Source organism: Penicillium bovifimosum, assembly GCF_028826915.1.
Source record: "Penicillium bovifimosum strain IBT 22155 chromosome Unknown utg000008l_segment0_segment0, whole genome shotgun sequence".
NCBI lineage: Eukaryota > Fungi > Ascomycota > Eurotiomycetes > Eurotiales > Aspergillaceae > Penicillium > Penicillium bovifimosum.
The window spans coordinates 544,726-570,517 of NW_026622717.1; the positions used below are offsets into that span (position 1 = coordinate 544,726).

Below are 25,792 nucleotides of genomic sequence, written 5' to 3' on the forward strand. Positions count from 1 at the left end.
TTGATGTCACTTGCGTGAGTTGCGATAAGAGTATCGGTAGGCGCACCGGTGCTCCACTTTTTAACGCTAAGCTATATCTGGGCGTCACCTGATTCCCAGATGTATCTGTTGTCAACAATTGTAGGAGGGATAGTGTTGATTATCCTTCTAAATTGATACTCAACAATATCTATGAGCTTTCGAGAAACTAGAACTTGAAGAGGCGGGGCGGACGTTCTGTTACATAGCTTCATACCTAGTGACCTAGTGACATATACACCGGATTTTAGACCGAGCGAGATGGCTTTCCCTTTCCGCTTTAGTGCTCACCGCAGTGACATTATGTCTGATACCAGCCCCCCCGCGCTCCCTCGGGAGCTCTGGGGCTGCATTGCGTCACGTCTACCCAATGCCGACATAAAATCTTTGCGTCTGACATGCAAGCAATTCAACAATACAGTGCCTCTTCGACTCAATCGGGTTTTCTTATCCGCCAACCCCCTCAACATAGAGGTCTTCTGTAACATTGCTTCACACGACAAGTTCCGCCATCAGGTCAACGAGATTATCTGGGATGAGGCGCGCTTGCATCGGGGTCCAGCACGAACAGATGAAACTAATGAGGGACATGAATTGCTCCCGGACGAGGATGAACCCGATAATGACAGAGAATGGGCTGCGGAATACCACCCGGAATACAGAGAGGACATCATTGAGCGCCATAAGTATGAAGAGGGAGATAGGTGTCCGAAATGGTTCAAAAGGGGTTGTGAAGAAACCCTTTGCGTTCTAAAATGCCGGGAAGATCGTGATGTCGACAGGCCCGACCTTATCGTGCGCAGAGAACAGATTCTCGCTCACCCTTCGCTAAGGGAGCACTGGCAACATTATCAGCAGTTGCTGCGTCAACAGAAGGATGTTCTTGCCAGTCAGAGCGATTTGGAAGCGTTTGCGTTCGGCGTTAAGCAGTTTCCTGCCCTCAAGAGAGTTACCATCACACCTGCAGCTCACGGCAACCTCATCACCCCGCTTTACGAGACCCCTATGATTCGTGCTTTTCCGAAAGGGTTTAACTACCCCATTCCTCGTGGTTGGCTGTACCCGAGAGCCATTATGGATCCCGCTCTTGCATATTCGTGGAATCAATACCCAGAACTTAGAGATCGGTACCGCGGGTTCCGCACGGCGATGTGTGTCCTCGCCAACAAACCCAACTTTGTTTCTGAGCTGGTGATGGCTTCTAACTCTGTCCCTACGGGGATCAACTGCACAATTTTCGACGAGCCATGCGAAGAGTACAATCATTTCGCTACGGTGCTTAAGAATCCGGGCTTCCGCCGTCTGGATATTGCCTTGCTTGTCAGTGGTGAAAATGAGGAAGACCTCGAAGCATGCTCGCGATCACTGTGTAATGGGCGTCTGCGCCGGGCACTCGGTGAAGCAAAAGACATGGAAGAGTTCAGGCTGCATGCCCCATTTGATGAAAACCTCGACTATGACGACGTATATCCACTGATCCCATTACGGAGCATTGTGCCTCTGGAACAATGGTCGAAACTGCGTCATTTCGAACTCTCCGGCTTCGTTATCTCACAGAACGATTGTGTCTCTTTCCTCAAGACGCTACCAAACTCCGTTCGCTCCATTGAACTTAGTCTGCTGCACTTCCTCGATGGGAACTGGTATACTATGCTGGAAGAAATCAGGCGAATGGTATCGGAGAGCACGTCATGGGGAGACCGGGATGCGGGATCAAGGCCCAAAATTACCATCGGCGTGCCAATCGTGGAGGGGAGCCCTACATATGGACACGGCATATGGGTTGAAAAGGAGGTAGAGGGTTTCATCTACGGTGAAGGAGGAAATCCCTTTAAGGAACGTTATCCCCGTAAAATCCACCTTGGAGTTGGCGTGATGAGGGATGCATTGGAGCCCGATTTTGAACGGCCACATGACCGATGGGTACTTTGATACAACTGAATATTTGTTTACGGGAGTATATACTCCGTAGGTTGAATGGTTCAATGGAATGAAGAAGCAGAGAAATTCTGGCTAGTACCTTAGGTACATATAACTACCTATAGAGGACGCCTGCCATGCCGCTCCGCCCATGCCCGTTTCCATCAAGATACCGTAGTGATGCAGTAGGTATTTTGAGAGAATCGGTATTTGGCCTCGCTCTGCATTTTTGAAGGGGAAAATGAAATTCAAATCTCGAGTACCGTCCTCCCTCGAATACCGCATCACTAAGTTGGAGAACATATTGCAAAATAAACGCCCGGCTTTTAGACATTCCCTCGGCTGTTGGCTGCTTCCCCGCATACCTTAATGGCTATATGATCATCGTTGACCAGGGGTCCTACACTTGCAACCCTTTCATGGATTAGGATTTATTTGGATTGTGATACATCATCTACCTGCTTAAACCAAGATGCAGTCTCACAGCAACCAGAAGGATACACTTAGTAACTTCCCGGGAATTCCACCCTTCCCCGATGATGTCCCTACAGCACCACTTCTTCGACTGTCGTCGGGAAAGCTGCTAGCAAGTGACCCGGCAGAGTATGAACGACTGTTCCAAGCCTGCACCGACCTCGGGTTCTTTTATCTCGACTTATCGGACTCGCAGCAAGGCATGTCACTTCTCGATGACGCAGACAACCTTTTCAAAGTCGGCGAGCGGCTCTTTGAGCTGAGTCTGGAAGAGAAGAAGAAGTATGATTTCAGTGCGCAGAAGTCGTACTTCGGGTATAAGGCACAGGGAGCTGCGCTAGTTGACAAGCAGGGAAACCTGGACCGAAATGAGTTCTACAACGTAGGTCTGCACTAAACATAGCTATACCCCACGTCTAACATCACCATATCCAGGTTTCCAAAGATGACATTCTAGGCGTCAGCGATCCTCTTCCAGCCCCGGAGCTCCTAACCCAAAGCAGAGCCGAGCTGGGCTCATTCATGCGGGGATCACACGCAATCGTAACCCTGATACTGAACATCCTGAATGACCAACTTGCCCTACCGAAAGACACACTATCCAACCTGCACCGACGACAGGCCGTAAGTGGTGATATGGTCCGGTTCGTCAAAGCACCCCCACAACCAGCGGACGATAGGCGTACCGCGCTGGGCCAACACACAGACTTTGGAAGCGTCACGGTCCTCTTCAACAGACTTGGAGGACTGCAAGTGCTTCCGCCAGGCGAGGATGCCGAATGGCTCTACGTGAGACCGCTTCCCGGCCATGCCATTGTGAACCTTGGTGATGCAATGGTCAAGTTTACCAACGGGCTGTTTCGATCAAATATCCATCGGGTTGAGTCGCCGCCGGGACTCCAGGCGGAGTCGACGCGATACAGTCTCGTGTATTTTGCTAGACCGGAGGATAGCGTGTTACTCCGTCGGTTGGAAGGGTCTGAGCAGATTCCGGCTATGGAGGATGGTCAGACGGAGGAGGAGATCAATAGCAAGGATTGGATTATTCGGCGGGCTTTGGGTCGTCGTCCGGACCTTGTGAGTGAGATCGATTTTGAGAAATCTGCTGGGACGGAGCAGATCAGTCGCAGGATTAAGGTCTAGCACTTTTGCTTTGGGATTTTTAAAATTCATTGAGTAAGGGAAGGACCTTGGATTCGACCGACCGTTTGGGGGTTTGATGTCCGCGCAAGTTATCGAGCAGCATATGGAGAAAGGAAGAATAAGGGGCATCGCTATCTCTGGGGTTGATCTTTTGTTCTGTTTACTGTTTAGCCTTGGACTAGTCGTCTGCTTTCAGTGCTTTGAGGCCAAGATGGCCGATCTTCAAATACCGGAGACAGCTTCCGTTGGAAATGAGATTGAAAGGACCATACAAACACGGCTCCACTCCGTAGACTTCGAGGTACGGAGTACACGGAGCGAGCTAACGGAACTACTCAGTCCACTTCCAGCCCACACAATATAGACTACGGAGTACTATTCCCGGGAAAAGGGTCAAGATGCTCTCAATCAGCCACAATACCATACGATGGGAATAAAGCTAAATCGACATAAGAAAATGATATCCTGCAAACAGGCAGTTGAGATCTGACAATTTGACAGCCTCGATTGTTCAACCCCACTTTCTAGTAAAGACGGGCTGTCCGGAGAATCTGAACTGATCCCCTCGGTCCAGCCTCCTTACTTTTTTGATGCTATGTCTCGGATCCGCGGACAGCAGAGATTGATTACCTTTGCATTTCTTGTAATAAGTAATAACGCTATGCAAATCCCGAATAGCATAAAATGGCATAGAATGCACGTAGAAGTGCCAACATGGTCGTTGACGTGCCAAGGTCCAGATGGAGTAGGCAGATCTAACTACATTGATCTGGCTACATACTTCGTACCACAAGTACGCAAAGCACATGTTAAGCCAGGCTGGCACTGAGCGACCTAGGCAAGTGTTTAAAACGACGTGGCAGGGGTTTCTAACTGTCGCTGTAAATACACATCGAAGGAAACCCGGTAAATTGCCCGATCATCAAGTACAATGACTCTTTTGACTTCATATGCTACAGCGGTCATTCTGCACCCGCAGATCCTCCAGACCAGCTACCGCGGTTTCGTCCGTCCTGTACGGAGTACAAAGTAACGAAGAAAGGAAAAAAAAAAGAAAGAAAAGAGAAAACCAAAACCACTCAATTAGGTTAGCTGACCGTTGAGACCCATAAGTCCTGTCACCAGCCACCATTATTAGAACAAAAACAGACAGCACCCATCCCCCTGGTCCCGGGATGTACGCCCCCCGTGCATACACAGTGCTCCTGCTACGAGAACCTTGAACGAAGCACCAGCGCTAAGGTAGGTACTTTTGACACGTTGTCAATCTACATACCTTCGCTGCAGATCGTGTCTAGACCCGGGATTTGGATTAAGATTTATTGAGACGCCGAGTCCCAAGGCCCTGGGTTGTGGTCGTTACCCGTGCAATGGGTTTGACAGCGGATATCCCTTGCATCCACTGGGCTTGACCGAGCTTGACCTGGGTGTTTTCGACAATGTGTGATCAATCTATGGGCATAATACAATATGCAAATAGAGTCTAGACAGGCATTTTAGCGGGACGAACTCGGGTTTTGCAAGGATAAGCGACAGGGTTCGTAGACAGGGTTTGGTTTGCAGGTACTTTTGTTCAGCCGGAAAAGCAACGAAGACGTGTACGGAGAACGATACCTGGTCACTAACCTAAGCCGAGCTATTTTCAAACGGGCGATAGAGAGGACGCCAACACAGCTGGATCGACTGGATAAGCCCATTGATCAATCAGTAATAGACGAGATACGAGAGAATCTTCCATCTTGACTCTGCGGAAGTTTCCCGATTAATAAACCCCGAACTCTATCTCCCTCTCCCTCTCCAGTAAATCACCCCAATAGACAGTGAGCGAGGGCAATCGAGATCCCAGCGGTTATGGGTATCTAATCCAGGCCAATAAGCGTCTGTTCCTACGTATTCGGCCCTCCTGCCCCGCTATGCATTGCCTGACCGACAGTGGCTTGACATTGACGTGCTTAGCTACTATTAGTGTATTATCATGGAAAGCGATCCCCGAAAACAGAATTTCAAGTGCACAATCTACCGATAGTCTACGATAGTCCTCATGCTGATCTCAAACCCCTTCTCAACTGGACCCACGGGTCCAGTCCACTCTGAACTGGAAAACGGCTCGGACCGTCCATACGGAACCAGAACCAGACGGGTCGAATTCCCACCTTCCGTTTTCTACTGTACTTTTCACTTCCGCCTTAAGTCTCGATAACGGAAGTGTGGACCCAGGCGCCATCGTCATAGATTCATGAAGCACAAGCTACGTCTTCATCCTCGGTCGATATTCACTTGGAACGATAGAGTTGAGTCGGAAATGATTCCGCGGGAATCCTTGCACCCGTCTGGCTCGGTGGCGTTATGTCGCGCACTTCGTGTTTCGAAGCCCGAGGACACAGAGCTCGATATAGTGTTTGGATACGTATGCTGGAACTTAAAAGGATGAGAGATGAGAGCCGGAGGGCGGCCATGTGGTCAGAAACTTACACAGAGCCACGTTGTTGAGGAGACTCATGCGCACATGTGTCGATAAAGTATACACAACGTTACCCCCCACATTGAGAAATGATGTTCTAGAAATTTTCGAATGGGCTGGACTAGGTCCACTTGAACTAGGGTTGAGCGCCGTTGTGGATGTGGAGGGATTGGAGTGGACTAGTATAATGTATTCATGGATTGTTCTGGTTTGAAAGTTGACAGCGGAAGTATGCTTGTTTGCCGGGTGTATGCTCAGCTTTTTGTCTGCAATTGCGCCACCCAGGCGTGTACTTGTACATCTACGCACCTACTTCCCCTCGGACGTATGCAATCAGCGGAGGCTTTCGGGCGTTACGGAATATATACATCATCAGGTTCCATCATGGTGGAGGCGCATGTGCAGGGGTGCGTAACTTGAATGTGTCGAAAGAGGCGTTGCTGGTTCAGTGCAGGTTGCCGAATTTCAGAGCGGAGGCAGGACAAATAAGGCAATTTCGTTTCATTGCACAGAACTTTTCGAGGTACGTGTATGTACCGTATATCTGGATGATGGCTGGGTTATATGAAACGGAAAACAAACTGTAATATCGGACAGGAATTGTGAGGGATATGATCGCAGAAAATTAGAATCATTCGTATATCATTAAGGATTGGTTGCAAAGATCAACTCTGAGAAACCTAAGCGCAAGCTCCTGCTTCGGTGACTGGGTTTGGAGCGCGTGCTTGTGATATGGCCAGACCTGCTAGCCTGTCTTCGAGGATTTTGACAACCTCAGGATCCGGTTCTGGTTTGACTTTGTGGGATCTGTAAGATCGAGTCAGTAAAAAAGCCCACTCCGAGTCACAAAGATACACATCAAACATACGGAATTCGTATACTCGCAAAACACCTCTTCTGACCACATTCACGGCAAACGGGCTCCGGCCCACCCTGATACCAAGTTTCACAGACATGACAGACATAATGAACCCTGCGACGAGGTTTCTTGAACGTACGGTCAGGTCTCGCTCTAGGCGGATCTGCATCACCGGGATACCCATCTGGATATTTATCCAGTTTCGCTGGGTCCCGCGGACACTTCTTGCAACAAACGTGGCTGCAAGCAGGACAAGACTTCTGGTCTGGGGTAAAGGCTGAGTCGCAGAGGTGACAGAAGCGATGGATACGTTGGCGCACTGGCTTGTAAACGTGGTCCTGGCCGTACATGTATGACGGCATCTTCAGTGGCAAGTTGATGTCGCCATAAATCTTGAGGTATGGCGCTCTGGGTAGCATTCGGGGCTGAGGGATGCTGATCTCTGGGGCTTTCGACTTGCGGGTTGATGGGTCGCCTTCGGTAGTGCGGGCGGCTGGGTGGCGGGGACATTTTGTGCAGCGGGTGTGCTGGCAGTTGATGCAGAGTTTGTCTGCTCCGAAGGTTGTCTCGCAGCGGTGGCAGGTGCGACGAACTCGCATGCGGATTGGTTTTGCTACTCGCTTTAGTTGGTGGTCGGGCGGGGATCCCCAGACGGCTGGGTCGAGAGTCAGGCCGTATTTGGCGAAGAGAGCTCGCGCTTTGTCATTTTGTGTGAAGCTATAGTTGGTAATCGTGACTGGCTGGGAAACGCTGAACCCTTGCGCTTGTGCTGTAGCTGGAGTTGGAGCCTCTGTGGGTTCTTGTGATGCTGCTTGTGCTGGTGTTGGAATTGGTGGGCTGCATTGAGAGAAGGTTAGAATTGTAGGTGCTAATTGAGGGACCAGTGGGATATATCGTACGTTCCAGGTGGAGCAGTAACCTGAGGAGTGAGAGAATGTCGCTTAGACCCTGACCGAGGACGAAAGACGTTCCTCATGCGCTCGAAGTATTTAGAGAGGCCCTCGGGCCTTTCACGGCCATCCCGTGGTGACATGTTCAGACGAAAGTGAGGTCAGAATGTAATGATGCTTTTGCGGATATTAGTTGATGTGCCAAAAATCCCAGTGTCCAATGTGGACTCAGAAGTTGACAGGCGACAGGGAAGGGAAGCCAACGTTATTATAGAAAGAAGATAGGAAGGTAGAGTCTATGAAATATTCCAATTTCATTATTTCATTTAATTCAAGGTTTCTGAATTACTAAGTTACTGTGTTACCTGCATACAGTTTTCTATTTTCTAATTGACAGGAGTATATCTCCGGAAGAACCATGTGATACATCCACTAGAAGTATCTCTGCGTATTAAGAACTGCAGGGAGGTACCGACACTCAGGTACCGGTTCCTACATGGACCGTGCTCAGTACAATAATCTAAGACCCATTTGGCCCCATTTATTCTCTCCGATCAACATCCTCCACTTTTCTCTCCCGGGAATTGCATTGGCCTCGGAACCTAGTTAGCCTTCAGGAGCTTCCTCCCCCATAATTGACTAACCCAACCCATATCCGAGAATAGCGTGCCCCTCTCAAATGGATCTCGCAATGGAGTCTTCTGCGTGACCTCATTGGCTCTGCTCTTCTCCTAGCTTTCCTTCACGGGGCGTTACTTGTCAGTTGAACGGTTGGCAGACAAAGTACCGGCATACGTGATACCTATGATAGGCATATGTACATCAGCCAGATGGTCGGCCGATAATATGACGTACAAAGCCTGGTCTCAATGGGAAACCCAAGCACAGGGGTACAGGCGTGACATCTGGTACCGACGGAGTCGCCCTTGATCGGACATCGATGGAGCCTGGACATCGTGCGGAAGTACCCGCTCTACTGGCTGCCAAGCACAGCCACTTGGATCTATCGGTGGGAGCGGAGCGGATGGGGAATTCATAGTCAACGGGGGTACTAGATTGCCGTTCTTTTAGGGGGTTGCGCCAACGCTTCTAATTTATGACGGTCGATCAGGAGGGTTCGTGATTTCGATTTGAAACCGGGATTTGAACCCCCGTGGAGATCATGACCTCGTATCTTCTCGGCTTGCACTTCCCTCGTTTGCTTCATGAATCATGGCATTGCTGGTCTGTGTGTACCCTGTCGTGCATCGTACGATGTACAGGGGGTCGTTAATTGGTATGTCCCACAATGGGAATAGTCTGTAAGTATGTACCTCGGCATAATTGATTAACTCGTTATTTCATATTCAAATATTCAATCATCTTTTTCGATCATATGTTTGCAGTTCTACACAGTAGTTCTTTTATGTGTGATGACAAATTCATAGGAAATCCCGACAATCAGATGGGTCCACGGCACTGGGACTGTGAAGAACCTGCAGAATCCCTGTATGAGGGACTTTCGAAGGATGGCAAAAGGCGTGGGACTTTTGACAGCTGCACGGGCATCGCTCGCCGACCAGTGATGGTCGGTCGTGCATGATGCATAGCACGAGGAGTCCGAAAACAGGAAATCCGTATATAATATTCGCCCAAAGCACGGAGAACTCAATCGAAATGCCATATAAATCGACGCGAGATTAGCGCGGCCATACTCCGGTACTTGAGAAAATCTACGAACCAAACTGCCGTGAAAAAGACAAAGGTGAGAGCAATAAACTGACTTTAACCCGTTGAGACGCTACTGCAGCTACTGGAGACTAAGACTCTCCCACTGTTGATCATCCCAATTTTGAATTTTACCCTCGTCTAACGGCCTCTTATTCTTAAGCCTTGTTAAATACACTATGTATGTCACTCTAGACCCTGCAAAATCAAATTGTGGGAATGCAGAACGGTCTGGAAAGGACAAGGGTCACCAGTTATGAACTAGAGGGAAATGTCCAGTCTCAATTGATTCAACATGGAGCCAATTTCAGACTCGACCCGGCTTCCTGGACAGAAGAAAAAGCAAAACTACAGTATGTACTCTGTAATGAACTGGTTCGTACCGAAAGTCAGTGGTCAGTGGTCAGTCAGGAACAATTTTCCTTAGGGGCTAAGAGACTCCAGCGCTTCCTGGGGTTTCCTGGTCTCGAAGCCTGATCGCTGGGTCTAAGTGGGTCTACACGCATTGTGGACCCAGAAACCAACTACCATTGGTCTATCTGAAATGGAGGCGGGCGGTCGGACCGCTGGTCCCAGAACCGTGGAAGCGTGCTTGCGAGCCCACGGGTAGATTTGACACTGGACACCATAGATCGATCTGACATTTGACCTTGAAAATGAGATTACCTTTCGTTGAGAGCTTTTCTATTCAAAATCTATCATGTATGTTGTACTTTCCTCTGGATTGGATCGATCGATTGATGTCCCATACACTACACTCAATCCTTCCGAGGGCAAGGTACTTGTGAATGTCCGTCTGGTTTGTACAGAAGTATGCTGTATACCACGCACGATACAATAATGTATGCCAGTATGGAGTAGCGACATTGTCTTCTGTACATCGTACTCTGCACCGAGCACCCACATACTGTACGTCAATGTAAACTCGAGATCAGGACTATACCCAATTTATGCACCAATCAGCTATTACTACCTATACTCCGTAAGCTATAGCAGTGGACTTGAACCAATTCATACCTCCAACATTCATGTCCCTACATCTTCTAAACCAAACTAAGACACGTCGTTGCTATCTTGCCTCCTGACATCGCATCAGCCAGAAGCCATGCATACACACTCGACCCAGCGCAATGGTCCACAAAGCCACACACGGACGGCAAGCCTCTTCGCCACCACCATCCCAAATACCAGACAACAAGTGCCGGAATCCCGCCCCCATTTCTACCGTTCTGTTGGGTTTTCAGAAGTGGACTACAGTCCTTGGTATTCTTGGTATTGCCATCTTGCATACACCAAAGACTTTTCTAAACTACATCGTACTAGAAATCTGCAAAGAGATTTTGAATTTCACCAGCGAGGTAGTACATGCGTACATGGGACGTGTTGCATGCACCAACGCAAAACACGTGTCTACATTCCTATCAGGTCCATGGTGCCCGGTGTCCAACTTTATATGCATACACGGATATCGAACCGTGCTGAGCTCCAGCGAAGCAACAACACGACTGAGTTTCGCGAACGGTGGAGGGGAAGGTAGGCTTTGTAGTGGGCGATCACTTTCGCACGAGAACCAATCAGTCACTGTCATACCGTTGTTTTCTCTATCTAATCGACGCATTGTGAAGAAAGAGAACAAGTCCAGATTGCACCAACGAGGAGATGCAAAGATATGCTCGCCAAACAAAGGGGGACCAGTACGTAGTCACACGAGTGGAGACTATCGGGCAGCAATGGGTTTGTGAGATCGAGAAGACAATGGGATGGAGCTGAACCTGGTGGGGCTAACTATCTGAGAAAAGGGTTCAGCTTGGCTATCCATCTGTGGCTGGCGGCGATCCTTGGCTTTAACTGGAGAGATGGTGACATCCCCCATCTCAGAGAAGGATGGTCTATTCATGACTGGTGGATGTATATGCTCCAAAAGAGATCTGAGCAACTCAAGCTGACCAGTCTGGCTGAGCTGAAAAGCGGGATTTCTGAATGACAGCGATCGAATTCTCCCTGTCTACAGCGTACTCCGTAGAAAATATGGGCTATATCAGATTCATGACTCGTGTGATCTACCGTACGATCTACCGCTAACTGAAAATTGGGTCGCTGCACCGTTGCAAATCATTGAGTTGATAGATCAGAAACCCTAGCTCAAGGATCGGGTTCCTGTGAGATCGACGCCAGCCCAAGACTCCAGGAACCTGTTCAGTGCAGACAGGTGCATGTCAGATTCAAATCCAGAATTACAAGGAGTCTCATTCAACACCGCATTTATGCCCTGTATCTTTGTGTGTGCGTGGACGGCATTTAGAAGCCAATAGGAGCCAGCCAATTTGCATTAAAAGAACGCCCTCTACACAAACCCCCCGCATTGGGTATATACTCATTCCAGTGACCCATTGATCCCTCGAAAAACCTCCCGGTGAAGTGATGCATCCATTAACCCAGCCGGCTTAGTCCGTGCCGGTCAGCTTGGACTGGATCTTGACGATATCGTCGTCGGACTCCACCTCGATCACACGGTTGACTTGTGCGCTGCTGCGCATCAGCTCCACTGCGTTAGCATACGACATGCGCTGCATCGGGTTGCAGTTCTCTGGTAGCCAGTAGAGGAGAACGTAAGGGACTGAGGGGCGTCCGTCTTTCTGTGAGGAGATAACCTTGTTAGTATACGGGACGAAGGATGGGTCCAGCCTCATCATTGAAAGCCAACTTACCGTAGTCAATGGGTAGCTGAGAAGGATGAAGCGGGGTGAGGATTCGGGAAGATCATCGGCTAGATCTTCCATCTTGGTGTAGACTGTGTCGTCCTGTGGCCGGATCTCTTGGGTCTTTGCATCAATGATATCTGTCCCGATTGTCAGCTCAATATTGAGGTAAGGGTGCTGGTATGGCTCGAGTGACACATGGCCACAGTATGTGCCAGCAGCATATGTATAGACAGTCTTGTCTCGAACTCGTCGGATACGTGAGAAGCAAAAGCGCAGATCTAGGGGCCCGTACAGATGACAGCCTGCGCATCCTTGGCTCTCGATGTGCCTAAACGGAATTTGCGCAGCTTCTCCTTTGTCTCTGGAGAGAATGAATAAAGTCGTGAGTCAGACTATCCAGTAATCAGCATTTGACGAGGAAAGTCGCAAGCCTACGCTGCCAACTTCAGGCAGACGACTTACCATTTTGCGTGTTGACCGTAACGTGAAGGATCAATATAAACGAGTGTCTTGGTTTGCTGCTGTGTTTGTTGAATAAAGGATATTGAACCTCTATCCCTAACAAAGATGAAGAATTTTGTAGGAGTGAGGACGCGACGATGCAATTGCGGGCGGAGTTTCCCTTTCCCCCACTTGACCTCCTCCGCTTGAACAATCTACGACTAACCCTCCTACACAGCTACACCTCCCTCTTCATGCTCAGCCGATTGAATCTATTGACCCGCCACTTACCACGGCCATTTACTCCTTCTCGTGCCACTGTTCCTGCCTACTCAACACCATCTCTGGCCCCCCGCACTGGTCCCTTCGCTATGACATCAGCTGTGAAGCCCATCCACACAGCAGCATGCTTGATCATCGGAGATGAGGTTCTCGGTGGAAAGGTGAATTGACATATCCGCACACTCCCTGACTTAACAGACCAGGGTTTCTGACATTATTTCAAATCATAGACCATCGATACCAATTCGCCGTACCTCGCCAAGTTCTGCTTCTCGCTCGGCATCCAGCTGAAAAGAGTCGAGGTCATCCCAGATGACGAGGAAGATATTATTGAAGCCGTGCGACGCATGAGCGCTCGCTATGACTTTGTCGTCACCAGCGGTGGCATTGGGCCCACGTACGTCCACCCCATCCCCATGCCGTCCCTTGTTTCCTCGTGGCCGGACCACATTCAACAATGCGCAATGCGCAATGAGCACAACACCCCATACCAGAATAGCAAACTAACACACATCTCCACAGACACGACGATATAACCTACTCCTCCATCGCCAAAGCCTTCAACCTAAAGCTACAACTGCACGAACCCGCCTTCGAGCGCATGAAGCGCCTCTCCAAGCCCCACCCCATGCAACCAAACTTCGACTGGAACACACCCTCCCCTGGCCTAACGGCCAAACTGCGCATGGTCGAGCTCCCCTATGACCCGAACGTCCCCGCCGAGTCGCAGGCCGTCTTCGTCGCCGACGACCTGTGGGTGCCAATCGCAGTGGTGAACGGCAACGTGCATATCCTGCCCGGCGTGCCGCGGCTCTTCGAACGTCTGCTCTCGAACCTCAAGCCATCTCTGATCCCCCGTCTGGCGGACCCGGAGGGTAAGGGGACGTTCCGGATGATGTTCAGCACGCCGCTGCCGGAGAGTGCTGTTGCGCCGTATTTGACTGAGTTGGCGGCTAGGGTGGAGCCTCGCGGTATCAAGGTTGGCAGCTACCCGCGCTGGGGTAAGAAGCGGAATACTGTTACCTTGGTGGGTGTTGATAAGGCTTTGATGGAGTCGTTGGTTAGTGAAGTCGAGGAGAATGTTCAGGGTAAGCTGGTTACCAAGGAGGAGGAGTTGGATCCTCCGTCTGACACGGAGCATGTCTATAGCCAGTAGTTTTGATGGTTTTGCGCTGTACATAGTTTGGATTGGGAAGTTCCCAGTATGTGCCGGACATAGAGCATATCAATATGTCATGTTGATTCAGTCAAGGCGACGCGCATCCATGGCTACCTAGTCTTTGTTGTAGAAGATAGAAGCCATTACTCTCATTGACATACCAACCAATGACCGTAGATCAAGTCGAATGTATTGTTATTGCACCACCTGACATAAATGGACATGGGTAGAACCAACATACTACCAAACAGAACCATACTCGAAAAAAAAAGCAGAACCTAGGATGATAGGGCCATGTAACGGAAGGCAAGGAATCCACCTTGCCGTGAAAGAACATATATTGACAGCCGTGTCGTCTCGTATGGACCGACAAGGAAAAGTAATAGAGAACGCGGTAGATAACAAAACACCAGGGATCTTTCGCAAAGTCAAAAACAGTGAGAAACAAAAAGGAACAAAGACGCAGACAACAAAAGGGGAATCAAAATGGTTCGTGAGACGAGGTTGGCGTCAAGTTCGGCAGTCATCAAAGCGAATGCAAGCCCGAAGAACCCACAGCCGTAACACAAACGACGAGGCCACTTCTTTGGTTTGTTATTTTTTTACTGGATTTGGTTTTCTGCTCTGTCGGGTCGCAATCTTCGAATTGCAGTCTCCAAGTTCCCTCGTGTGTGGCGGATTTTTTTGTTGTATGATTAAGGCCATTAGAAATGGCAGACGAGATTTTCATCTTTCAGCGGGTCGGGATAAACGCTCAGACATGTGAAGTCCCCAATGCGCTGCGTATTTCGGATTTCGGAAGGGAGGGTATGTCTCGTAACTCGAGGGCGCAGCGATTCGGATCATTTGGTGTTTTTACATGACGACGCACTTGGAGCAGCAGCCAGCGCTCTCGCCAGGCTCGCTCATGTCCATCTTCCCTTCTGGTGCGCGGGCACCGAACGCGCCGGAACCAGAGGGGTAAGAGGACATCTCCTTGTTGTAGCGGCGGATCTCGCGCACGAGGTCGTAGAAGGCGTTCTCGACGTTGATACGGGACTTGGCGGAGGTTTCAATGAACTTGCAACCGAACTGACGGGCGAGCGCTTCACCCTCTGTTGTATCGCGATAAAAATGGTTAGCCAGGGAGTTCCAGCGCAGTTGCGGATATGAGCTCCTCGAGAATACTGAAAGGGGGAGGGTGACAATAAAGATTGGGACATACCCTGCTCGGAGACCACACGCTCCTTCTCCAAATCGCACTTGTTGGCCACGACAATGATGGGGAAGTAATCCTTGTCCTTGACGCGCAGGATTTGCTGTTGGAAGGTCATGATTTCTTCGAAAGATTGGCGCGATGTGATAGAGTAGATGAGCAGGAAGCCCTCGCCGGTCCGCATGTATTGTTCGCGCATTGCCGAGTATTCCTCCTGACCTGCTGTATCCAGGACGTCCAACAAAGCGACCTCATCATCGATCACACACTGCTTGCGGTAGGAATCTGTAGGCGGAAGAAGAGTCCGCAGTTAGCCATGTTCTTTCGTCTGGCCGAGTCCCCGGAATCGCGACCAAATCTGCGCGAGGTATTCGAGTCATGCAAGCTTACCTTCAATTGTGGGATCATACTCATCCACGAAATGACTCTGGATCAGCTGAATGGTCAAGCAGGACTTGCCGACACCACCACCGCCGACCACGACGAGCTTGTATTCTCTTAGGAACTGTTGGCCAGAAAGCAGCACAGGTTAGCTATTGAACGTGCAGAGCTCCAAAATAAACACAATCATCTGATGTGAGAGGGAGAGTTCAGATCGGATAGCAGGGGTCGGCATTGCTTACCTTTGAGGCCATTATGAATCTATCACAGGTTGAGGCAAGAATTGAGACGAGAAAGACTAAGTTGATAGGAGAAAAAGGATTTCCAGAAGAGTAAAAATCCTAGAAGCTTTAAACAAAGGGTGGGAGGAATTAGGGGGGAAGAGAGGGAGAGGTTCGGAGGTTGGAGGCGGGAAGAAAATAAATGGGGAACTTTTGAGCTTCCACTTCTTTTTGTTCTTTTCCTTCCTTTTTGTCTCGATCACTTCAAGGATGGTAATTTGCAAATATTCGTTATGAAAAATATGCCTGATTTCTCTTCCCTTGCAAAAGAAAGAAGGGAAAGAAGGGGGTGAAGGGAAATTCAGGAGATGGTGGGGAGGAATATGGTGATTGGGCAATAAAAAGGAGAGATGCGCGCCATTCAAATGTGTTAGATTTGGTTTTTATTATTTTATGATCTTTATCTTCATACTGTATACGCAGTGTTTATGAGGTTATCTTGATTCTACTGTTTGTCTGTCGAAGTATCGTTTGATCTCTATTGCAGCCCAATCTCTATCCTCGGTTATGACGGTGTCTCTACCCAACTGAGATTCTAGATTCCAATTTGGTGCTAACAAGGTCGTTGCTTTGGTACGCTACTAAATGGCATCTCATCTAGGGAATTGATTGGCCTAAACCACGCCCCGTTGAGGAACGTGCCATTCACAACAATGTACGGAGATTGCTTTCTCCCCTTGATCTCGATTTAGATTGCATACTAGTATCGCAACAAATAACGCATACTTTCGGATCGCAGCTTGACTCTGAACTGATACAACCTCCAGACTCTGGAGGTCCAGCTCCTCCAAAGTGGATCTGCCGCGGTGGAGATGGCTCCTCTCGAGGCGTCCTTAGGGCCGTAACGCATACTCCGTAGTCCGTACATTCTTCCCTAGCGCCTCGGGTTCAGAAATAATGCACATAAAGCAATCCAGCAAAGACCGGCCAAGGTGTTGGGCACCGAAAGAATCCAAAACTGACAGTCTGGAAGTTTGTTCGAACAGCAAATCGACCTTGGCTTTCTTTTAGGCCTAGATGGCTTGCAGTAGACGCCCACCTTGCATTGATTGCATCATCCCGCCGCAGAAAATTCACCTGTGTCATTTTTGATGATTGGACGCATCGAAAAAATCCTTGATTTGGTCAATTTTTCATCCTTTCGACCCCAGCGGATACAATGCATTGGAACATTTCATGCCAATCAACTTCGTTTTTCTTACTGATCGCCTCACCAGATCATGGTGGCGCCGTTTCTGACAGATGCGAGGGCTGCATATCGGAAGTTTTGATCTCCGATTCCCTGCCTTATAACTTTGCTTCCTTCAAGGTTCTGAATACGCGTAGACCCTTAAAATCAAGGCCTAAAGTTTGAATCAGGCTCCAACCCCGCGCCATCATTTGATCCGAGAGGTGTGCAGAGTCACATTGGAGCGGGGATCCTCTCGAGCCAGGTAAGGATCGGCTGCTTCATTCTTTGACCCTTTGCCAAGCGGAAGTGCAGAGGTAAATTCGTGCATCTATGTTATTTTGATACTCCTTCCACGGTTATTCCCCGGGCGCGATGCCTATCTCGATCTAGCCACGACTTTGTTCCTTCCGCGTGCTCCTTCCCATGGACGACCGGAACTCAATTCCTTCCACTACAACCGACGTTGCCTCACGATAAAAAGAGTGAATCCCCGACAATCATCCTCCGATGTTACTTCATCTGGTCGACATTCGAATTTCATTCTGAGACCAGCATAGATTATGCCTAGTAGCTGCAACTCGATGACCACTAAGACTATATCCGTTTGGGTTGCGATATCGGCGTATCCAGATATGACTCGTCAGACGGCGTCAAATGTTTGCGCGGTCTGTGATTGATCATGAATCTAGTTTTCCCGCGTTGAGTGGTATCAGGTAAAGTAGTACGAGTGAATGTGTCTCGAGGACTCTCATATGTCGAAGCAGCGCATGGAAGAAGCTACGCTGAGATGATGGCAAGAGATCGTGAATGAGCCGCATGAGATGATGTGACAGAAAAGCTTATTGGCAGGCCATTGTCCAACAGTCATGGCCGATATCCGTTACAGGTCACACCAACGTGGGACATATCACAATATGGTTAAGAGTCAGTGAAACCCTACACCTGCATAGTGTGGAGGGGGATCGACGACATGCCTGCACTGCCAACGGTCAAACTTCCAGATGATTGTGCATCTTGCGTCCATCTCCGATAACAACAGACTCAGAGTCAACAAGTTCGTATCCGAATCGCAGCGGCCCTGGCAGATCAACAAATTCATCACAGCCAAGTATTGCTTGTCGCAGAGTAATCAAGCTGCGCATGACACGACGTGGTACCTGACACATCGCCAATCGCTTGTATGCCGGATGCAATGGGCCATGAGTCAGAAATTACCTCCGCAAACAAGCGTCGTGTCAAACAACGTGTCCACTGTCGGAGAATTAAGCATACGACATGCTTCCACCGCTCAACCTAGGCGAAGCTCTACCCAGCCAATGCCTACCCAACAATCCAAGACATCAAGAAACCCGCCGGTAAAGCCGATCTCGGGGATCTGACTACCGACCAATCACACAACAATGTCCCTGCAGACCTCAAGGTCTCCGGACTATGCCATTCCTCAAGCCCGCCAAGACCCACCAAGCCCGATGAGTTCACTGGTCTATATCTTCATTTGAGACACAGAATGCGGACTGAGACCTGTGCATGCGTACAAAGGAACGATATTCAGGCTCGCTCTTCTGACGGGTCTTTTCAGAATATCTGATATGGCGCGGCCATTGCTGGCGCGGCCATTGCATCCTTTTATGGAATCGGATGATGCAGGGAGAAAGGCTCTGCCAGTTACCTCTACCGGTTGGATCTTAGACGACCTGGAAGTTATACGCAATGTTCTCAAACGGTTAGAAGTGATGCTCAGTTGGGGGATCACGGTTAAAGACTAAAGCTCGCATCATGGGTAACGACAAATCAACAGGCAAACAGATAACCACAAGCTCACTTAGTCTTCAAGACAATGTTGCAGCAATCGACAACAACCCCAGCCCAGCAGACGCCGCTTCAACGCCCGAAGTATCCTTCTGTGGAGGATAGCTAACACGAGCCAGCCTCGACAACTGCACAGCAAGCAAATGCTCCCTGAAATACATATCCAACCCACCAACCATATGAATACTATGATCAGCCCCATTCCCACCTTTCTTCTCACCCCAACAGAGCCTCGGCCCAACAGTCTCATCTTCCATCTTGCCCGTCCGACTCCCGCCCTTAGCCCACACCCGCTTCGTCTCATACAAAGCCTCCCAAGCAAACCCGAATTTCCCAAACATACCACCATCCTTCTTCCCCTCTGCCGCAGCATCTTTCCAAACAAAGTTGCGTCCTCCGTACTCAAATCGCCGCGGCGACCAGTCCCTCCGCTTCATCTCTCCGTCCGGAATCTCTGTTATCGCGCCCATATCGGGAACAGTCCTGGTTATCAGCCGGAAGCTGCCGCCTTTCATCTTCTGCAGTCGAACGCTCGTCGCTCCGACTTGAGGGAGAAATTCGCCTGCGCGGCGGAGGACGGTGTCGACGATGGGGGCATCGTTGTTCCAGACGAATTGGAGGGCGTATAGAACGTGTGTGTTTGTTTCGTCTTTGACGAAGTACCAATGTGAGCGCATGCCTAAGTTGACGAGTTCTGAGGAATGGGTGATTCGATATGTGACTGTGGGTAACGAGGGGGAGAGTGTGAGTGAGAAGAAGGGACGTTGGGACGGGTCGGTTGTGAGGAATGGTTGGAGGTGGACAGGTGCTGCGCTGGCGTCCGTGGGATTGGCTTTTCCGAAGGTATGCAGTCCCTTGCGGATCTAGCAGTTGTGAGTTGTCGGTGATCTGGGGGTGTACGTTATGGGTGTTGGGGAGATACGCACCTGTGTCAATGACCTGTTCTTCCCGTCCTCCTCCTCCTCCACTTCTTCCATAGCGTCTAGGATTGTTGGCGGCAAGATTATACCGTCAAATCTGCCTTTGCGCTTTAGATCCTCGAGGTAGGCCAGACGTTCTCGGTGGATTTGCACCTGTCGCTCAAACATTTTCCTGTATATCTTGGGGGAGTTCCCTTTCTTGAACGTGTTCGTTGCCTCATCCAGAATGGTAATGGCATTCTTATAAACTTGGATTGCTGCATCGTAGTCGCCGTCGCGTTCAAGGATGAAAGGTGCGGCGGCGAGTTTATACAACTTGTTCTTGGTGTCGATTTGGCCCGCCATGGTGTCGAGTAGAAGTCTCGAGAATATCAGTTGGCGATGACTTCCAGTATGACTCTATTGATGATATTCGTGTTTAATCTTCGTGTTTTGAGTCTCTGAGCCGTTCGAACACCGCGGCGTAATAGCACTACGGACGTGGTTGCCATGTCGCGCCTTTATAGATGTCCGACCCGGCGGAGCCCATTCTTTGAAGACCACGCCAAGGTCGAAGTATGCCTTGCCGAGAGTTATTCAAGCATGATTTGACCGCAATAGGATGTTGCGCTGTCTGCATTCATCACAAATAGCTAGACTCGATGTCGATGGCCCCGTGGGCTTGGGCACGTGGCTGCCTTGAGATAGGAGGAATGGGCTTTGAACAAGCACCGATCCGCTGCGGCTTCAGCCACATTACTACCCTACTCTCGAACAGTTAGTGCCAAGGTATATGAGATAGCCTTACTACAGTGGAGCACTAGCTAATCGCTTAGCATTGCCCCCTTTGAAGCTTGGCTATCAATTCTGACCAATCACCCCAGGGACGTAGCTGATGCAGTACATAGCAGGCACTGCTAATTTGCATGTTTTGATGAACGTCATTATGCAAACCGTATTGAACATGGTGGCTCAAGGTCCACGGGCTCATTTTACAGGGCTGTGTTTGCATGGACTTTTGACCCTTGTCAAAAGGAGGCTGCCGGTAACCTTCGGACTTCCCAAGATGAATTGCATTCCGAGATAATATTGTTATCAGCTTGAAGGAAATGCAAGAAGATGCAAACATGCAAGGATGCAAGAATGCAATTTGTCTGCAACAATTGCAATAGGATGCCACGAGGCTATTATGAGGCTGTCTTGACTCGGGAACCCTACTGTCCGGGTAAGTCCTGAATCATGTGGGAAGCGTTATGATCTCCAGTGTTGACAGGGGGGCCTCTACATGGATCATATCGGGTCACTGCCTGATCGGAGCTCTCACAAGTATCTACAAGAATGGGCGCAAGGATGGGTACAAGGTTGCATAGGGAAAATCCGATCTCCGACAAACATTTGAGCCTCCATAGAAGCGACGCCAGAATTGAGTTATCGATTAGGTTAATTGTCACGGCATCGATGATCCTAACCAGTAAATCTTCATACGATCTATGTTCAAGCTTTTTACGGAGTTTTGGACCCACGGTTCGAGCGCAGCATGCTATTACCAATCACAGCCATTTTGAGGTGGGAAGTATTGATGCAAGAGCCCAGCAGACCAGAACCTTGGAACTGCCGGACAGTACCAAACTTGCTTGGCTATAGCGAAGGGTCCCACCTAAGACACCGGATGGCTATTTGGTGGGTATATCAACTGCATTGCGTGTAAGTGGGCGCCTGGCCCATGAATGAGGATGCTTTGTGGAAAAGCTTAAGTAGTCTGAAAAACCTACCATAAGGAGGTTCGTCGCCTATGAATATGATTGCAACTCTATCTTATAAATAAAGATAGACTTCCGAGGTTCCCTTGACTCGGCGTAAGAGAAATGGCAAGCTGCGGCTGCTCGGCTTCGGGCCCAAAAAGCAAGTATATAACAGTCAGGAATTACCTAGCGTACGTCGTCCAGCATGAGCCCTGTGTTATTCACTTCTAGGTTTGTATTTTAGCCGCGCTGCTGTGTGACATTACCTTGTGCGATGGTTTTGACCATGATTCTGCTGGTATGATATGATGGTGTTCTCACGAGGAACGCCACTACTCAGTGGCAAATGGCCCGTTCCAGGTTGTTCAGACTTTGCAGAAGCAATCGCCCCTGAACCCTGAACGGGGCTAAAGCCCCGAAAGATCCGGCCAGCACGCCAAGGGATTTGAGCCCTTGCCGAAATTGGAGGGATTCTTCCAAATGAAAGTAGTGCTGACACTCGCATTGCCACCCGAGGTAGTGAAGTTGTGCGCTGCCTAAGAGCAGAATATCCCCGCACAATTTTGCATGTGCATTGAACTGTATTCACAAAGAAAAGCGGACCATTTCATTCTTTTTTCGTACCTTTCTGTGGGGACCGCGGGAGTTCGCGAACCATTAGATGATCGTCCAATCACCGAGCTCACAGAGAGATAAACTCGGTTATATCTGCCAACTTCTTTTGATTCGCTTCCACAAGGGGTTCGGGGTTTGCGGAGATTGATAAATTCTTCTTCTGGGGAGGCCACTGGCCAGGGGGCCTTTGGAGCCGTCCGGGTCTTCAGGTAGCGGCCGCCACTAACAGGGAGTCAGCTACCCTTTTAGGTATAGTCGAGCGAACTTTCGCCGACACTAGCGCTTGGCTAGTGCTTAGACAGGTTAGCCTTAAATCTTAGCGCGTCTATATATATTCGTAAACCAATGAGAAATCTCTGTGGGAAAGCGGTAAGGCTATCTAATATGGCCTGGCTTGGATTCTATCCAGGCTGACCAGGTGACAGGGATTAGTTTAGACCCTGAAGGAATTCTTAAATATGGGGGAGCCCATGGATGTTTTTGTTTCTCTCCGCTCTTTTCCTCAACCTCACTTTCTGTTCATATACCTCCAGCCAACTTTGTCGCTCGTTTGACTACACTTTCGTTAAATACTTAACCTCCATACAATATGCGTGTCCAATCTCTTCTCCTGGCCGGTGCTACCGCTGCCACCGCTGCCCAGACCGTCACTCTCTTCCTGCCCGGATTTGACAGCCAGGATATCCATGCCAAAGTCCTCGGCTCGGTATGTACAACTCCATCTGTACCAATTAAGCCCAGTCCCACTAATAGATTCCAATGCAGAGCGGTTCCATGACCACCTACCTTCTGGGGTGCCCCGCTGGCACCGACTCCAATGACTGCGGCATCCCCAAATTTGGCGTCACCGCCATCCAGGGCGTCTCAACCGCCACGATCGCATATGCATTCGGCCGCAGGTAAGGAAACCATATCCAGCGAAGATCACTTATGACTTATATGCCCCACACTGGACACCGACGTTGATCTTTACCCTTCGCAGGACCGTCGAGGAGAAGTGCAGCTACGACTCCACCATGGCCGTCTGCGAAGCCTCCATGGACGAGGAAGGTCTTACTACTTCCTTCAGTACGTCGGTGCCGTTGACTGAGTTCCCCGGTCGCGTACTCATGCCCGTGACCATCACCGGAACCCAGACTGGTGCTGCCGCAGCGGCTACCACCGGTGCCTCGGTTTCTGCTACTACCGCTGCCTCTACTGGTACCTTGGCTACCACTGCTTCGACTTCCGGTACCACTGCTACTGGTACCGAGACCAACAGCGCTGCTGCTACCAGCACGACTGAGACTGGTAACGCTGCTATGCCTATGATTACTGGTAACGCCCGCTGGGCTGCTGGTGGTGTTGCTGCTGCCATTGCTCTGGCTGCTCTCTAAGTGTTTGGTCTTTGAGACGAGCTTGTACCTATGGATGTCGTCAATTGCGGCTTTTCACAGACTCTGTGATAGTTACTCATTTGGTCATGTATACTATGCATATACGAAGCGAGATACTGTTTATTTGTCCCAAGCTATGGAAATTTACAATTAATTTATCCCATTTATTGTTGGCGGTCGGTATGTAGTTCATATTTACACCGCACGGCGCGCTACCTCGGTAACATGTACAATCGGTTATCTGAAAACCTCTAAATCTATATCTGGGATGACACGTAGCTTAAGACTTGCGGTGCATGACACCGGCAGAAGCCTATTGAATGATCAGAATCTTTACGCAACATGTTCAACCGGGATATAAGCTTACCTGGTGGCTGGGGAAGACCAGAGTGTCGGCGATAACGACATTCTCGCGACGACCGGCCGCAAAGACAATAACCTCGGCGATGTCGTCACCGGTCAAAGGCTCAACACCCCTACTGACGGTTAATACTTATGCATTCAAGCTTTCTTGGCATCACTTACTTGTAGACGGCATCGGCCTTAGCCTTGTCTCCGTAGAATCGCACAACGGAAAACTCCTGCATTCATTATTAGCTCTATACACGAGATAGACCGAATAAGCACATACTGTTTCAACTTGACCAGGATCGATTTCAATAATGCGAATGCGTGATGCGACAAGCTCCTTCCTTAGCGCATCCGTGAAGGACCGAACAGCGGCCTTGGTAGCACAGTAGATGCTGCCACCAGAGTAAGGCTCGCGGCCAGCAATGCTACCAATGTTAATGATATCGCCACGGCCACCCTCAGAGCGCTTCTTGAAGATAGGCAGAATGGCTTGTGTCATGTTGATGAGACCAGTGACGTTGGTATCGAACATGATCTTGAGATCCTCAGCCGCAATTTCAGGTGCCTGAGCCATACCCTTGACCAAACCACTGCATGGGACACATCAGTAAAGTTCGTGGATGTGTGTCTATCAATGATGCGCGCGACTCACGCGTTGTTAACCAGGACATCGATCTCCTTGAATTCCTCCGGCAGGGAGGGGACGAAGTTCTTCACATCCTCCGGGTTGCTAACGTCCAGCTTGACAGGTAGAACCTGGACACCATCGCCAACCTCCTGCTTAATCTCCGCTGCGACCTCCTTCAATGTCTCGAGACGGCGCGCAGTAATGATCAGCTTCAGGTTCTTGGGCGAAGTGCGCGCAAACTCCTTGGCAGTGCTCTTGCCGATACCGGACGAAGCACCAGTCACGACGATTGTCTTGCCCTCGAGGCGCTTTGCCATTGCGGAAGCCATCGTGCGTCGGATGACAGTTGGGTGAAGGGTTGAAGTGAAGGGAGAGAGTGGAGCTGTAGATGGGTGTGAGAGCCGGCGGAAGTGTCCAATCGATCGAATTGAAGCCCGTAGAGTGTTCATGGACTGGAAGATCTATTTTCAGGGGAGTTAAGCATAAAAAAGCAGCAGAAATAGGACAACTATGAGCTAGTGCGGGGGATTTCTGGCGTCATTTCGGTTACATAAGCACATACTGCGGCTCCGGGGTCGGGCCGGAGAGAAGGCCGATTCCGCATCTTCGATATAGATCAGACGTTATGGGAAATGCACAACATGGAGAATTGTTTCTAAACTCCTGCTATTATTGCCTCTGCTTGGAACTGGCTCAAGGGTTTCAGTTTGAGATTGGGCGCTTGTTTCACGGGGACCGTACGGAGACAACAAATGGGATAATAGTCATTGGCCGCCGAACAAAGACTTCAAAAGCGCTAACATGGCATAGAGCGAGTCTCGTTGTCTCGAACAAAGAGAATAAAATGCCATTGTTTACCTTTGCCTTTGCTCGCAGAATCGACTCATACCTCTATAAGCAGCCACTGCCCTCCAGGGCTACATGCATATAAGAGATGGCGATTCGCGACGTTTATGAAACCCAACAGTCACAGGATCCGTCCTCGTTCTGTCTGAACATAGTTCAGTATAGGCCACTACAAAGGAAAGAGCAAGCTAACGACCTCCCTGTACTCGAACACAGGGAAGGTGCCACGGTGACTTGACTAGCAACCTGACTAGCAACCATCTTGTTTACCTCCCCTCTAGCTTTTAAGCTGCACATAACTATTGGTATCCACGATAAACAAGTATCATTGCTTCAACTATCATTGCTTCTTCAACTATCATTGCTTCAAAGTGCTTGTTTTGAATTTAAAAACAAAGCAAAGTCTACATACTCAGGATATCAATTTGCAATATCATTCACG

The 25,792-nt window shown here is 49.5% G+C and overlaps 9 protein-coding genes across 9 annotated transcripts; 4 read left to right on the forward strand and 5 right to left on the reverse strand.

Moving 5' to 3' along the window:
- Nucleotides 1-321: 321 nt before the first annotated feature.
- Nucleotides 322-1,950, forward strand: N7515_009885 (uncharacterized protein; the record flags this gene model as incomplete). The annotated part of the gene is made up of 1 exon (XM_056670628.1): nucleotides 322-1,950. The coding sequence occupies one exon, from the start codon at nucleotides 322-324 to the stop codon at nucleotides 1,948-1,950; it is 1,629 nt and encodes a 542-aa protein (XP_056517001.1).
- A 460-nt stretch (nucleotides 1,951-2,410) lies between these two features.
- N7515_009886 (putative oxidoreductase, 2OG-Fe(II) oxygenase family) lies at nucleotides 2,411-3,555 on the forward strand (the record flags this gene model as incomplete). The annotated part of the gene is made up of 2 exons (XM_056670629.1): nucleotides 2,411-2,794; nucleotides 2,848-3,555. 2 exons carry the CDS (start codon nucleotides 2,411-2,413, stop codon nucleotides 3,553-3,555), a joined length of 1,092 nt encoding a protein of 363 aa, XP_056517002.1.
- Nucleotides 3,556-6,696: 3,141 nt separating this feature from the next.
- On the reverse strand, nucleotides 6,697-7,908 carry N7515_009887 (uncharacterized protein; the record flags this gene model as incomplete). Its single annotated transcript, XM_056670630.1, has 3 exons — nucleotides 6,697-6,823; nucleotides 6,885-7,712; nucleotides 7,775-7,908. 3 exons carry the CDS (start codon nucleotides 7,906-7,908, stop codon nucleotides 6,697-6,699), a joined length of 1,089 nt encoding a protein of 362 aa, XP_056517003.1.
- Nucleotides 7,909-11,916: 4,008 nt separating this feature from the next.
- N7515_009888 (GMF family protein) lies at nucleotides 11,917-12,639 on the reverse strand (the record flags this gene model as incomplete). The annotated part of the gene is made up of 4 exons (XM_056670631.1): nucleotides 11,917-12,108; nucleotides 12,181-12,311; nucleotides 12,467-12,566; nucleotides 12,637-12,639. The coding sequence occupies 4 exons, from the start codon at nucleotides 12,637-12,639 to the stop codon at nucleotides 11,917-11,919; spliced, it is 426 nt and encodes a 141-aa protein (XP_056517004.1).
- A 230-nt stretch (nucleotides 12,640-12,869) lies between these two features.
- N7515_009889 (flavin adenine dinucleotide pyrophosphatase) lies at nucleotides 12,870-14,053 on the forward strand (the record flags this gene model as incomplete). The annotated part of the gene is made up of 3 exons (XM_056670632.1): nucleotides 12,870-13,058; nucleotides 13,128-13,294; nucleotides 13,420-14,053. 3 exons carry the CDS (start codon nucleotides 12,870-12,872, stop codon nucleotides 14,051-14,053), a joined length of 990 nt encoding a protein of 329 aa, XP_056517005.1.
- Nucleotides 14,054-14,911: 858 nt separating this feature from the next.
- On the reverse strand, nucleotides 14,912-15,886 carry N7515_009890 (Ras family protein; the record flags this gene model as incomplete). Its single annotated transcript, XM_056670633.1, has 4 exons — nucleotides 14,912-15,150; nucleotides 15,261-15,536; nucleotides 15,642-15,756; nucleotides 15,875-15,886. 4 exons carry the CDS (start codon nucleotides 15,884-15,886, stop codon nucleotides 14,912-14,914), a joined length of 642 nt encoding a protein of 213 aa, XP_056517006.1.
- A 3,027-nt stretch (nucleotides 15,887-18,913) lies between these two features.
- On the reverse strand, nucleotides 18,914-20,158 carry N7515_009891 (uncharacterized protein; the record flags this gene model as incomplete). The annotated part of the gene is made up of 2 exons (XM_056670634.1): nucleotides 18,914-19,756; nucleotides 19,820-20,158. The coding sequence occupies 2 exons, from the start codon at nucleotides 20,156-20,158 to the stop codon at nucleotides 18,914-18,916; spliced, it is 1,182 nt and encodes a 393-aa protein (XP_056517007.1).
- Nucleotides 20,159-22,738: 2,580 nt separating this feature from the next.
- Nucleotides 22,739-23,525, forward strand: N7515_009892 (uncharacterized protein; the record flags this gene model as incomplete). The annotated part of the gene is made up of 3 exons (XM_056670635.1): nucleotides 22,739-22,855; nucleotides 22,915-23,048; nucleotides 23,132-23,525. 3 exons carry the CDS (start codon nucleotides 22,739-22,741, stop codon nucleotides 23,523-23,525), a joined length of 645 nt encoding a protein of 214 aa, XP_056517008.1.
- Nucleotides 23,526-23,805: 280 nt separating this feature from the next.
- On the reverse strand, nucleotides 23,806-24,953 carry N7515_009893 (SDR family oxidoreductase; the record flags this gene model as incomplete). Its single annotated transcript, XM_056670636.1, has 5 exons — nucleotides 23,806-23,838; nucleotides 23,893-24,001; nucleotides 24,051-24,106; nucleotides 24,157-24,466; nucleotides 24,529-24,953. 5 exons carry the CDS (start codon nucleotides 24,951-24,953, stop codon nucleotides 23,806-23,808), a joined length of 933 nt encoding a protein of 310 aa, XP_056517009.1.
- Between the last annotated feature and the right edge of the window lie 839 nt (nucleotides 24,954-25,792).